Source organism: Vigna umbellata, chromosome 7 (assembly GCF_029865625.1).
Source record: "Vigna umbellata cultivar VRB3 chromosome 7, Vumbellata_1.0, whole genome shotgun sequence".
Lineage (NCBI taxonomy): Eukaryota > Viridiplantae > Streptophyta > Magnoliopsida > Fabales > Fabaceae > Vigna > Vigna umbellata.
In genome coordinates, this window is record NC_142171.1 from 47,472,964 (window position 1) to 47,486,432 (window position 13,469).

The window sequence follows — 13,469 nt, forward strand, 5'->3', positions numbered from 1 at the left end:
ATTAACGTAAATAATCGATTACCAAGGGTAATAATCGATTATCTCGATCTCAAAATATGAATTTTGACAATTTAGTTCGCAAATAATCAATTATTTGGTGTAATAATCGATTATCTTAAATTAAAACGTAAAAAAAAACTTTTTTTAAATTTTTTGAAGGAATCTGTTCTTGGTTTTAAGGGGAATATTACTTTTAGGGGGAGCATAAATATTAGATGTTTTTCTGATTATGATAAAAAAAAGGGGGAGAAAAATTCCAATTAGTATAGTTATTACTAACATGTTTATATGTTTGTAAGTCTAAAATCTATGCAGGAAATCAGAAATGGTTTTAATAAAGAGATTTTTTATCATCATAAAATAAGGGAAGATTGTTACCAATGAGGAGCATTGACGTCTTGAAGATATTATGGTTTTGATGATGCTACAAGATGAAGAACTTGAAGACTTTTGTTGTACTTATTTTAAAAGTATTTTGTAGAATTAATTGTATAGGAATTACTTTGTTGATGTAAGAACACTTAGAAGTTTTTCTGTTTAGAGAGTCTTTGCACAGATAATCGATTATTGGGTGTGATAATCGATTATCATGAGCCTGTTTGGAAAAGAGTTGCTCGCACAAATAATCGATTATTGCTCAGGATAATCGATTATTCCAGTACAATATCGATTATTCCAGTCTGAGTCAGTATTGCCCAAGTCGCGAAAATAATCGATTATTCTCGAGGATAATCGATTATCACTTTTTTGAAAACCCCATAATGGACACAAATAATCGATTATCAGTTATGATAATCGATTATCACTAGCAGTTGGGAGATGTCTTTTTGGTTTCTGACCTTGCACGAACCTGGGCTTATAAATAAAGGTCTTCACAACTCTTAGAATGTAACTTTTCATTTTAAGAGTATTAGAGTTGAGTGCCTAAGGGAAGCTCTCTGTGAGTGAAAATGGAATCTATGTCATTTTGAGAATACAGTTTGTCTGAGGAAGTTCTCAAAGCGATAGTGTGCTCTTACCAAGTCTTGTGAAAAGGAGAAGCTCGCGCTTTGTGTGTCAAAGGTCGGAGCGGTTCTCTTCAAGTTGGTTGAGTTGTTTCTTCCGGTTCGTTTTTCGAAGGAAGGTTCTTTTGTTCGTTTGTTGAACGAAAGGTGTTCTCGTTTCGTAATCTTTACTTTATATCCTGTAATTTGTACAAACATTATTTTTAGTGAAACTGGACGTAGAATCTTTTGATTCGAACCAGGATAAAAATATTTGTGTGATTTTTCTACTCCTTACACTCTTTTATTTTCTGTTGATCTACTGTTCGATAAAATGTTTAAGAGAAAATTAAAGAAACCATTTTTTAAATTGACCGAATAAGCTCTTCGCTTTTAAACAATCTGTATCGTACTCTGTTTTAATATTTCCGCTGTGTAATATCGGTACCGATTGTTCTAACATATGTTTATTAAAATTTTAAAGATAAGTTTGAGTTGTAATAATTTGAAAAAAAGAAATAATAGAAGTAAACTATAAAGAGAAAAGATCACTAAATCTATTATCTTAAAATTTGAAGTTAAAAATAATATTTTAATTTTCTATACGAACTTCATAATTTTATTTGTGAGCATTATAATATTATTTAAAAGTGAATTTTAATTTAAAAGTGGAAGGTTCCTAAAATGAAAAAATATGGGTGAAGAGGTAGAGAGAATAGTAAGAAGATGTCCTATAGTTTAGGAAGAACAAATGATATAGAATTTGAAAATGGGTAATTGATGTTGCTTTATGTTCTCACTTCGTGTTATGTAAATGGTTGGAACTATAGTGGCAAGTGGCAAGTGGTAAGTGGTTATAATTGTGTAATATGCTTAGAGTTAATTTTTTGTGACATTTATGTAGTATGGGTATTGGGTGTAGCAATGAGATGGTCCACATAACATTATCACAAAAATAAGAGTGATCTATCCAAAAGGAATGTTTGTAGAGTGTGAAGTTAAGACAAACCACAACAAATACTACTTTGTAATGGAAAAATAGACAAGATTACCCAAATGCAACCAATTAAAATATGTCTACTCTTCACTTGGCAGGGACACGCTGAAAGCTGGGCACGGATAACACTCACTATTTATGGTAGAATAGACAGGTACTAACTTTTGTCAATGAACAATACAATTCATTGTATTTGGGTCTTTAATTTTACTCCATATAATTATAATATATTCTTTTTATATAAAATGATAACTTTAGGCTACGAAATATTATTTAAGGTTGAAATAAGTTGGAAAAGTTAATCGTAACACATGGACTCTATATATTACCAGGGAAATACATGCTTCAAGGGTATGTGTATTTCTTGTTTTTTTAATTATAGATAATTATATTTAATTTAAAAATGATTAAATTTTTTGACATAGAAATAAATTTAAAATTTATAATTAATGTTTTAAATTTTTAAATAATTAATATTTTAGAGTTGTTTTCTTGATATGTTAAACTTTATTTATTTAATTTCAATATTTTAAAAACTATCAATGATAAAAAAATAATTATTTAAAAAATTAAAACATTTATTATAAATTTTAAATTTATTTCTATGTCAAAAATATTTATTGAACTTAAACTTAATTGTTATATACGTAAATATATATCCTGTGTGTTGTACACACTAATTCTAATATTTATTGTAAGAAATAAAATCAAACGAAAACAAATTTTTTTAGTGTTAGACGGATCATTAAAATAACCACACACATGAACTTGGATATCAGCTAATTAATCACATATTTAAAGGCTCTAATTATTTAACTGTATTATGCTTCTGGGCATCTCTTATTGTGCTTTTAAACTTATATTAAGATTGCACACTAACATATTTTTATACAAAAACAAATCAATAATTATTATTTTCAAAAGCAAAACAGTATATATATATATATATATATATACACACACATTGATTTGGATGTGAATATAGGGATTGGAAGGTTCGAAAGAATTAAGAATCCAGAGAATCGCTTTTGTTATTATATTTATTTTAAGTAAAAAGATGGAAATAATCTCTTATAAAGATCTATTCTCGTTGACGCTACTCTCCCCATCTCGCGTTGCTGCAAAGCATTCCTCGTTTCTCTCTCTCTCTCAGCCATTTCTGCATACACCAACGTTTCATCTCCGAAGGTAACAATCTCAAACCTCTCATCCTCTTATTTCTGTTTTCTTTATCTCTTCATGCCAACGGAATCCGATTTTCACTTCGCACTTCAACTTCCGATTCAATAACAGTTTTCCGTTTCGCTTTCGCCTCTTCATTTGCGGTTGTTATCTCTATGCTTTGATCCGAGAGTTTCTGTATCAGTCTCTCCAGATCCTTCTGTTTTTTATGCTATTATTGTTTTTGTGCGATCTGTTTCGATTTGCATGCTGCTGTTTTTTCTCGATTAGTTTGAGATCTGGTTGAATCTGGTGTTGTTCACGTGACTGTCTATTGATTTGCGGAAGGAACTGTACTGTTTGATGTGGTGCTCTTTTTCGGTTTGGAGATTTGCTTTTGTTTTATAAATTGAAAATTTGTTTCAACGGTGAAATTAGGGATCCATAAGCTGAAGGAGAAATGGGGCTGACATTCACGAAGCTTTTCAGTCGGCTTTTCGCCAAGAAGGAAATGCGAATTCTGATGGTTGGTCTTGATGCTGCTGGTAAGACCACTATCCTCTACAAGCTCAAGCTCGGAGAGATCGTTACAACAATTCCTACCATTGGTCAGTTTCTGGACTCTGTTTCTCTTTTTTCGTCGCTTGGTTCTGTTTCTGTTACTATATTACTTGCGTAGATATTCTTTACTGTCAGTTAGATACTCTTTTTTTTAGAATATGAGTGACTTCGAGGTGATTCATGTGGATGATGATGGAGTGTGATAAACGTGGTTCTAATATGTGAGGAAAACTTTTAAATTGAATACGCAGATCTTAATTTGTGTTGGTGATAGTGTGATGCCTAACGTGAGATCCTGGATTTAACTTGTTGTCCAAAGTTCTACCGCTGTAAATAATCTTCAACGGCAAACCATGTTGTGATGAGAGGATGTCGTTCTACTGTTCAGTGTGTCAGATAGCTGGAATGTTATGATTATGTTTTATGTGTTGACGGTTTTTTGTTTCAGGGTTCAATGTTGAGACTGTAGAATACAAGAACATTAGCTTCACTGTTTGGGATGTTGGTGGCCAGGACAAGGTGAAAATTTTGATTTTTATGCATCACTGAAAATACAACATTACTTTACAAAGAATGTTGGTAGACAGAGGCTAAAATACTGTTTTTGCTTTGCAGATTCGTCCCTTGTGGAGGCACTACTTCCAGAACACTCAGGGTCTTATTTTTGTTGTAGACAGCAATGATAGGGACAGAGTTGTTGAGGCCAGAGATGAGTTGCATAGGATGTTGAATGAGGTACTTCAGTTAATTTAGTTTGGCCTTTCATTCCGTGTCTTCATTTTCAAGTGTGTTAACGTTAGATGATAACCAGCCATTGAGAAGAATTCATTCGTCTACATAAGGATTAGGATAACATAGGGGTTAAAAGAAAGGGCCTGTAAATTAGTCAAGGTAGAAAGGTTTTAGAATCATATTTTACCCATAAATAACATTCTTTAATGTAGTCTCAAAATGTTCTGAGACTTCATTTGTGGTTTTGAGGAAGGACTGACATGAATGTTTCTAGCAGGAAATGCAAATATTTTTGGTGTATCTATAAAACTCTTATCTAGTGAAATAGCATTTATCATTGCTATTAAATAATTTTTGGCCGGACCGTAATTTCTGACAACAATTGTATATTGATGTTACTATGACATATTTTGGAAATTGAATGGCTAGTTCTTTAGTCAATTTCCTGGAAAATTCAGTGCTTCTAATTGGACAGACTTCCGTGTCAACTTCATTGTTTACAAAGATTATGATCCATGGCTAGAATTATTAGTCTCCTTTTTCTTTTACTTTCTGTTTTATGTATTCTCATGATGAAATAATATTATTTAAAATGTTTGTTTTCGTAATCTTTTCAGGATGAACTGAGAGAAGCAGTATTGCTTGTGTTTGCCAACAAACAAGATCTTCCTAATGCAATGAATGCTGCTGAGATTACCGACAAGTTGGGTCTCCACTCTCTCAGACAGCGCCACTGGTAAATATGATTTTAGGAACGAAGCCCTTGTTTTGTATTGGTAGGTATCATACTGTGATCTAACTCACGTATGGTTTTCCAGGTACATTCAGAGCACCTGTGCAACCTCTGGAGAGGGCCTTTATGAAGGTCTGGACTGGCTTTCCAACAACATCGCCAATAAGGTAGCTGATATATTTTTCCTCGTTTATTGTAGAAGAATAAAGGATTTTAAACAATGCGCAGTGAATTGAAAATAATATGCTTAGTTCATTAGAGAAGTGGTAGCAAAAGTGTGCCTCTGGTATATTTTCGTTTTTTTTTCTAAAATAGGCACTACTAAAAGTACTTCTTTGTTACCCTTCCAAATTTCTAGTTCGTTTAAAAATTAATGAAAAGATGTACTTCTTGAATGACTTGGCTGTTTTTTCCCTTTTTTTTTTCTTTCACAGGCTTAATGCCTTTGGTAGTCTTGCGGATTGGTATTCTGGATGCAGGGGTGAACATTATCTAGCTTTTGTTTCTTGGTCCTCTTCCGAGACAACTCGAATGTGTTCATGTAATGTGGTTTAGGACATCTCGTGCTAAATGTAGTAGGAATTTGTTTCTTGGGATGTGTAATACTCTGAGCTTTCTATTGGGTTTGGATGAAAATGTCCATAACTGTAATGGAGATACTAATTCAATGCGCCACCAGGTTCTGATTTATAGTTTTATTTTGTTTATGTATCTTTCATATATTGAGTATGAAATATGGGGATTTTGTTTATTGTTTTGTAATTACCCATACTTAAATTTTTGTTTGTTGAGGTATTCTTTGGGGATTAGGCTTAGGCATCCGTAATAATGTTTGATTCGTGGATAGCATGGGCAAATGAGCTTAGAACTTGCTATACCTGAAAGATATAGCTGAATCTCAATGCAAGGGATTGAAGTTTTTTGCTTATTCCTGTTGATCATATTTTCTTGGCCAAGGTACCGGTCTTTTACTAGATTTCTCTCTAAACTATCAAACCATTCATGATAAAAGGAGTTTCTAAAACGGGTAGCAAATTTGGGTGTTGTCTACGGTGGTTACTGAATATTTTTCTTTCTAGTGATTCATTGGATTGCGTTCTTTGTTGGAAGCATGATTCTATTGTTTTTTCTCACATCCCATGTTTTTAGTTAATAATCCAATTCGTTGCCCCCTTCTCTTAGCGGTTAAAACATTTGTTTAAAGCTGAACATCTATTGCGCTTTTACAATGATTCTATTGTCAGACAGCCTTACCGCTAACCCACCGGAATAAGCTTTTATATATTTGATTCATGTACAAATATTCTATATATGTTAAAAAAAATCCATTGACATTTTATTTGTGAAACTTCCGAAGACATAATTACTATAAAGTGAAATTAACAACTCAACGGCACAAATCCAAGCACATTATTTTACAATTTAAATAGTTGTATTTATGCTGTGCCCAAGTCAAATGGTTTTTGAACCAGGATCACCACATCATGATTCTGGTGTGCAAGACTACGCGTATCTAACTGGTGTAATTCAAACAGTTTCTTCAACGACCACTCTCCTTTTATGTTTTGGAACATAAGTAGGTTTTAAAACCGTGGAGGTATACTTGCAAGGAAGCGAACATGTAAAATCTTGTTTATTACAAGTTGAAAAGGTTTTGTCTTTTTCCTTCCTGTAGTTATTACACGTGTTTAGTTTGTTTGCTATATATTGATGGTTTTCTTCATTCTTATATATATGTTCTTAGCCTTTTTCTGAGATAGTATTAGAAGGAGTTCTAGTGGCCAAATCTATCACACATATTTCAGTTTCTTCTTTCTCTAGAGGTCCACCTACGGTTGTTACCTCACTCTTCCCTCTTCTCTATATTTTCATGTCAACGAGTCACCACACAAACATTAGTTTCACCATCCTTATAAATGGACAACATTATCATTCATGGAAGAGCTATGAAGCTTACCATTCTTTTCAAGAACAAGCTAAAGCTTATAGATGACAATATTCTTTCTCTATCAACAATAGATACGAACTATGGACATAGATTTTACCCCTGGACTTTGACATCTACATATGTCAGATTCAAAATTAAAATTTATACAATTTTCATTGGTAACCTTTTGGAATTCCTACCTTGTGATGTATGTCAATTTGTCAGACAAAAGAAGCTTCATTTTGTTTTTAGTAGGACTAAATCAATACAAACTTTTAATCTTTTGCATGTTAATATTTGGAGGTCATATTTCACCACCTCTATTTCAGGTTATAAATATTTTTAACCATTGATGATTTTTCTCGATTTACCCAGGTTAAATTAATGAAACATAAAGGTGATACTAAAGATCATTTAAAGAATTTTGTTAATTGCAAGACATAATTTCATGCAAAACTTAAGGTAATCCTTAGTGATAGTGGACTAGAATTTTTAATAGCAGATTAATGGCAAATTTTTATCTTGAAAAGGGAATTTTCCATCAAAGCATCAACAAAATGTTGTCATACATGCACCTTTATTACAAAATCAGTGTCTTTATACTATTCTTAATAAACAATAACCTTACTTGAATCACTTAAGAGTTTTTGATTGTTTTGCCTACTTTACTACTTTGAAACATGGTCGAACCAAATTATCTCTAATGGTTAGAAAAATTGTTTTTATCAGGTATAAAGAAGGAACTAAAAGATATTTGTATGATACTCACTTTAGACAAAAATAATTTCTCAACAAATGTGATCTTTTATGAAAACTTCCTTTCCTTTCAAATCAGAGAATGAATTTGACATGACTAGTCTAGCTCTGCTAAAACCAATCTGTGAGAATATTGCACCCTTGGATATAGTTGATCTCACTACTTTTCCAAACCTAGCAAGAGTAGATAATTTCAATCCATATTACTAATACAATACCTCACCCTACAGTTTCAAAACCTCCTAGACACTCCATGAGACAAATGCAATGTCCACACTACTTGAGGGATTATCACAGTTATTTCTCTGCTGCTTCCCATTCCATTTTGTTATCTGGTAATCATTCTTTCGTTGTACATTATCCTTTATCTGCTTTTTTTTCTTATAAAAATGCTCCCCAATTATAGAAATTTCTATTGCTCTGTATCTTCCTTGATTGAACCAAAAATATTCACTTAAGCTTCTAAAATGGATTGATGGGCATAAGCCATGAATTATGAGATTAATGCTTTTGAACAGAACTGCACTTGGGACATAATTGATCTTCCTCCCAATAAAAAGCCTATGGATTGTAAGTGGGTTTATAAGATCAAATTCCATGTTGATGGTAGAATAGAGAGACTTAAAGCCTTCTTAGTTGCTAAGGGATATACACAACTTGAAGGAGTAGGTTATTTTGATACATTCTTTTCCATTGCAAAACTCACAACAGTGAAAGTCTTTCTTGCCATAGATGCTGCCAAAAACTGGTCCCTTGAACAGTTAAACGTTAATAATGCCTTTTTACATGATGATTTACATGAAAAAATTTACATGCATTTGCCCCTGATATGACAGTTTCTCATCCCAATAAAAAAGTTTGTAAAATTGAGAAAATCATTGGATGGGTTGAAACAAACTAGTAGACAATGGTATGCCAAGCTCACCACAACTTTATTAGCCTTAATTCACCAAATCTTTAGCTGATCATTCTTTCTTCATAAAGAATACAGGGGCATCTTTCACTGCATTATTAATTTATGTTAAGACACATTTGAACCATGAATTCAACATGAAGAATCTTGGGCAACTTCGTTATATTTTTAGGTCTTGAAATATCACATTTTTCTATTGGGATTGTGGTTAGTCAAAGAAAATATGCTTTAGGGTGTGTTCACTTGGAGGAGTTTGGAGGAGATGATTTGGGGGAGAGTGAGTGGATGGATTTGAAGGGATTTGAGGGTAAACTTTTTGTTGTTTATTTGAGTGGATTTGGAGGTAAGTGAGAGTGAATTTGGAAGTAAAGTATGTGAGAATTACTGTAAGATTTGATTGATGTAAGAGATAAAAAAATTGTTTAATTGATAAAAATTAAAGATTACTAAAATGCCCCTAGTTATAAAAGTAAGGCTTAATATCCTATTTTGTCCCCAGTTCGCTCGACAATGTCAAATTAGTCCATCCTTTAAAACGTGCGTCAATTACGTCCATACTTAATAAAATTTATATCAATGAAATCTCTTCGGTTAAATCCGTACAAACGGCGTTAATTATTTTTCTCTCTCTTCTATTAACGTCGTTTGCACGAATTTAACGGAAGAGATTTCATTGATATAAATTTTATTAAGTAGGGACGTAATTGACGCACGTTTTAAATGATGGACTAATTTGACATTGTCGAACGAAACTGGGGACAAAATAGGGTATTAAACCTAAAAGTAATATAAAATGATAATTTTTAATGTTATATTTAATTGTAAAAATGTTTATAAAGAGTAAAAAATTAACGTTAATTAATCAAATTAATTTGAAAATATAAAAATTTAATTTAGTAAAATGAAATTATTTTTATAAATTTATTATTTTTTATAATATAGATATGATTTGATAATTGTTAATATTATATATAATTGTAAAAATTATTATAAGAAAAAAAATAATTTTTAACATGAAAATAAATTTCATTATTATTATTATTATTATTATTATTATAATATGTTTATTATTATTACTATTGTTGTTATGTTTATTATTAACTATTCTTCCACCGCCTACGTCCCTCCCAACGCATCACCACACATATATTCACACACCAACAAGTTCCTCTCCAATCTTACTCTCACTCTCACTCCATCCCCAACCACCCTTCTTATATCACACATATTTCAAATAAATGTTCTCAGATGCCTCTTATTATTGTTGCTGCCCTTCAATACATGTTGCAACATCATCATCACTTTCCAACCCCAATGGAACAATCGTTCAAGGTGGAAACCCAACATTGAGGTCGCGCCCAATTGCCCTTGTTGCGCAACATCCCCATCGACGGTGGCTACTGAAAAGGTGATGACATTTTATAAAATTATTAAGGGTAAGAGAGACATTTGAGACTGAATAAGCTCAAATCTTCGCAAAACAGCGAGAGACAAAAAACCCCATATCTCGCAAATCTTCACAAATCGTTCCTCGCTTATCCCTCCATGTGAACATGTTTTAATCTCATTTCGTCGCTCTCAAACCCCTGTAAACAATAATTTCTATTCAAGTGAGCACACACTTAGAGTTGTTGGAAGAGAATGACATGCTTGCTGCGTATCCAATCGTACGAAACCTTCTACTAGATTCAATAGCTCTTCATGTCAACAAAATGAATGAAAAAAGATTTGCAATTGTATATTTATTTGTAACAATTATTATGTTAATTAGGATAATTAACTATAATTAATGTATATATTGCAGTTTAGCTTATTTAGTGGGCTGAAAATCAGCTTAACTTATTGTAATCATGTGTATTTATATGAAAATTCTCCAGTAAGAGGAGACATTTTTTTGGCTCAATCTTCTCTAAGTTTAACATGGTATTAGTCTAGGTTACGATCCCAAAACCTAGTTTGTGTTTTCTAGCCTCGTCCTAGAGGCCTTTTGGAGTGGTACCAAAAGTAAATCCGTGAGGGCTTGACCCAAAGCGGACAATATCTTACCAGTGTGGAGATATGTGTGTATATCGAACCTCCCCAATAGTGGTATCAGAGCTACTAGTTCAGTTCTGGTGACCGCCTCTAAACAAGTACGTCCCCCCATGATCAGGTGGAGCCAGACAGGTGGCCAGTGGCGGATACGCCAGATGACTCATGAGAGGTGGAAAGCTAGAGATGCTCAGTGTTGACCATGATGTACTCGGGGATAAATGACTAAAAAGACTTTTGCATCAGGGGAGGAAGGAGACCATAGTTCTTTGTTTGAGGAAGGATGTTGGGATACAAACAAAGTCCCACATCAGATAAAAGAAGAGACAAATATGGGTTTATATACATATAGATACCTCTATTGGTAAGAGGCCTTTTGGAGTGGTACTAAAAGCAAATCTGTGAGTGTCAACAAAATGAATGGCAAAAGATTTGCAATTGTATATTTATTTGTAACGGTTATTCTGTTAATTAGGATAATTAACTGTAGTTAATATATATATTGTAGTTTAGCTTATTTAGTGGGCTTAAAATCAGCTTGACTGATTGTAATAATGTGTATTTATATGAAAATTCTCCAGCAAGAGGAGACACAGTTTTTTGGCTCAATCTTCTCTGAGTTTAACATGGTATCAGAGCCCATGTTACTTTGATTCTTGGGCTTCCAACCACATGACCAACAATACTCGAGATACATACTGCTGGTGGAATCTCAAGATACATACTGCTGGTGGAAATCAATTGCCTATAACAGAAACTGGTGATATTTCTTCATTTTTTAAAAATGTCTTTGTTGCTCCTGGTCTCACCAGTAATCTCATTTCTGTTGGTCAATTTGTCGATAATGATTGTCGAGTTCAATTCTCACAGTCTGGTTGTCTTGTGCAGGATCAACTCTCGGGGAAGATAATTGCGAAGGGGTCTAAAGTTGGACATCTTTTTCCCATCCATTTCTTGTTGTCTCCAAGTCTTTCTTTGCCTTTCGTCTCTTGTAATTCTTCTATTGTTGATCACCAAGTGTGGCATAAGCGCCTTGGGCATCCCAACTGAAATGTACTCCATGACATGCTCAAATATGGTTTTCTTGGAAATAAACACACTCCATCTCTTAATAATATTCATTTTGATTGCATTCCTTGTAAGCTTGGCAAAAGTAAAATTCTACCTTTTCCAACACATCAGTCGCATGAAACACAACCATTTGATATCATTCATAGTGATGTTTGGGGGTGGCACCAGTTATGTCACATGCTCATTACAAGTATTTTGTAACTTTTATTGATGATTATAGTCGTTTCACTTGGGTCTATTTTCTACGCTCAAAAGATGAAGTCTTTTTCACTTTCAAATTCTTTTATGCTTATGTTCAGGCCCAATTATCCTCCAAAATCAAGATTCTTTATTCTGATAATGGTGGGAATACACATCACATTTATTTTAGGAATTCTTGCAATCCAATGACATTTTATCTCAAAGATCATGCCCATCAACCCCCCAACAAAAGGGGGTAGCTGAACGGAAAAATCGCCATTTACTAGATGTTGTTTGCACCCTTTTGCTGGAGTCGCATGTGCCATCACGATTTTGGTGTGAAGCCCTTTCCACTGCTGTTCATATTATAAACAGATTTCCATCTCCTTCTATAAGTAATGCATCTCCTTTCACTCGATTATTTGGTCACCCACCCGATTACTCCACTCTTCGTATCTTCAGTTGTGCATGTTATGTCCATCTTCCTCCACACGAACGCACCAAGCTCACTGCACAATCTGTTGAATGTGCTTTTCTTGGCTATTCTCCTCATCAAAAGGGATTTCTATGTTATGATCCTAACCTTCATCGGATTCGGGTCTCTCGAAATGTCATTTTTCTAGAAAGTGTATATTTTTTTGCAAACCATCATGACTCGTTCCCTTCTCCAATTTTTGTTTTGCCATTGTTTTCTAATTCTTCTGCAGGTCACTCATCATCTAGACCTCTATTGACCGATCAAAGGCGAAATATTGCCACTCACCATCACCTACCACAATCACATGGACCCCTTCAAGATAATTCCTTGGATGTTGATCCAGTACAAGCTCCAGAACCAGAACTAGCTCCTTTACGACGCAGTTCACGCATTGGTAAGCCCCCAAAAAGGTATATCTGTTCCATGACAACAACATATCATTTATTCCTATTCCTTCTTCTTATAAACAGGCAATGAAGAATGAATGTTGGGAAAAAGCTATTGAAAGTGAACTTCTCGCCTTGGAAGAAAATCAGACATGGGATATAGTGCCATGCCCTTCATCTGTTAAACCCTCAGGCAACAAGTTTGTGTTCTCTATAAAGCTGCGTTCGGATGGCTCCATAGACCGTTGCAAGGCACGACTGGTTGGGCTTGGAAATAAGCAAGAGTATGGCCTAGCCTATGACGAGACTTTTGCTCTAGTTGCCAAGATGACCATTGTGCGCACTATCCTTGCTCTTGCTACATCCAAATCTTGGCCATTACATCAAATGGATGTCAAAAATGCATTCCTCCATGGTGACCTTAAGGAGGAAGTTTACATCACACTTCTTGGTGGTATGTCGACCCTCTCCCCAAATACTGTTTGCAAATTGAAACACTCTTTATATGGATTGAAGCAGGCCCCAAGAGTATGGTTTGAAAAGTTTTGCTCCACTCTTCT

At 33.8% G+C, this 13,469-nt stretch overlaps 1 protein-coding gene across 2 annotated transcripts; it reads left to right on the top strand.

The window, feature by feature from the left end:
* The first annotated feature begins 3,020 nt into the window (after positions 1 to 3,020).
* LOC124819753 (ADP-ribosylation factor 2) lies at positions 3,021 to 5,918 on the top strand. Of its 2 annotated transcripts, XM_047291325.2 has the most exons (7): positions 3,021 to 3,168; positions 3,580 to 3,749; positions 4,151 to 4,221; positions 4,318 to 4,437; positions 5,052 to 5,170; positions 5,253 to 5,334; positions 5,602 to 5,918. In XM_047291325.2, exons 2-7 carry the CDS (start codon positions 3,602 to 3,604, stop codon positions 5,605 to 5,607), a joined length of 546 nt encoding a protein of 181 aa, XP_047147281.2. In that variant the 5' UTR covers positions 3,021 to 3,168; positions 3,580 to 3,601; the 3' UTR covers positions 5,608 to 5,918. The 2 variants fall into 2 exon arrangements, with proteins under 2 accessions (XP_047147281.2, XP_087950292.1); XM_088094166.1 differs by lacking the exon at positions 5,602 to 5,918 and having other exon boundaries at positions 5,253 to 5,418.
* Positions 5,919 to 13,469: the final 7,551 nt, after the last annotated feature.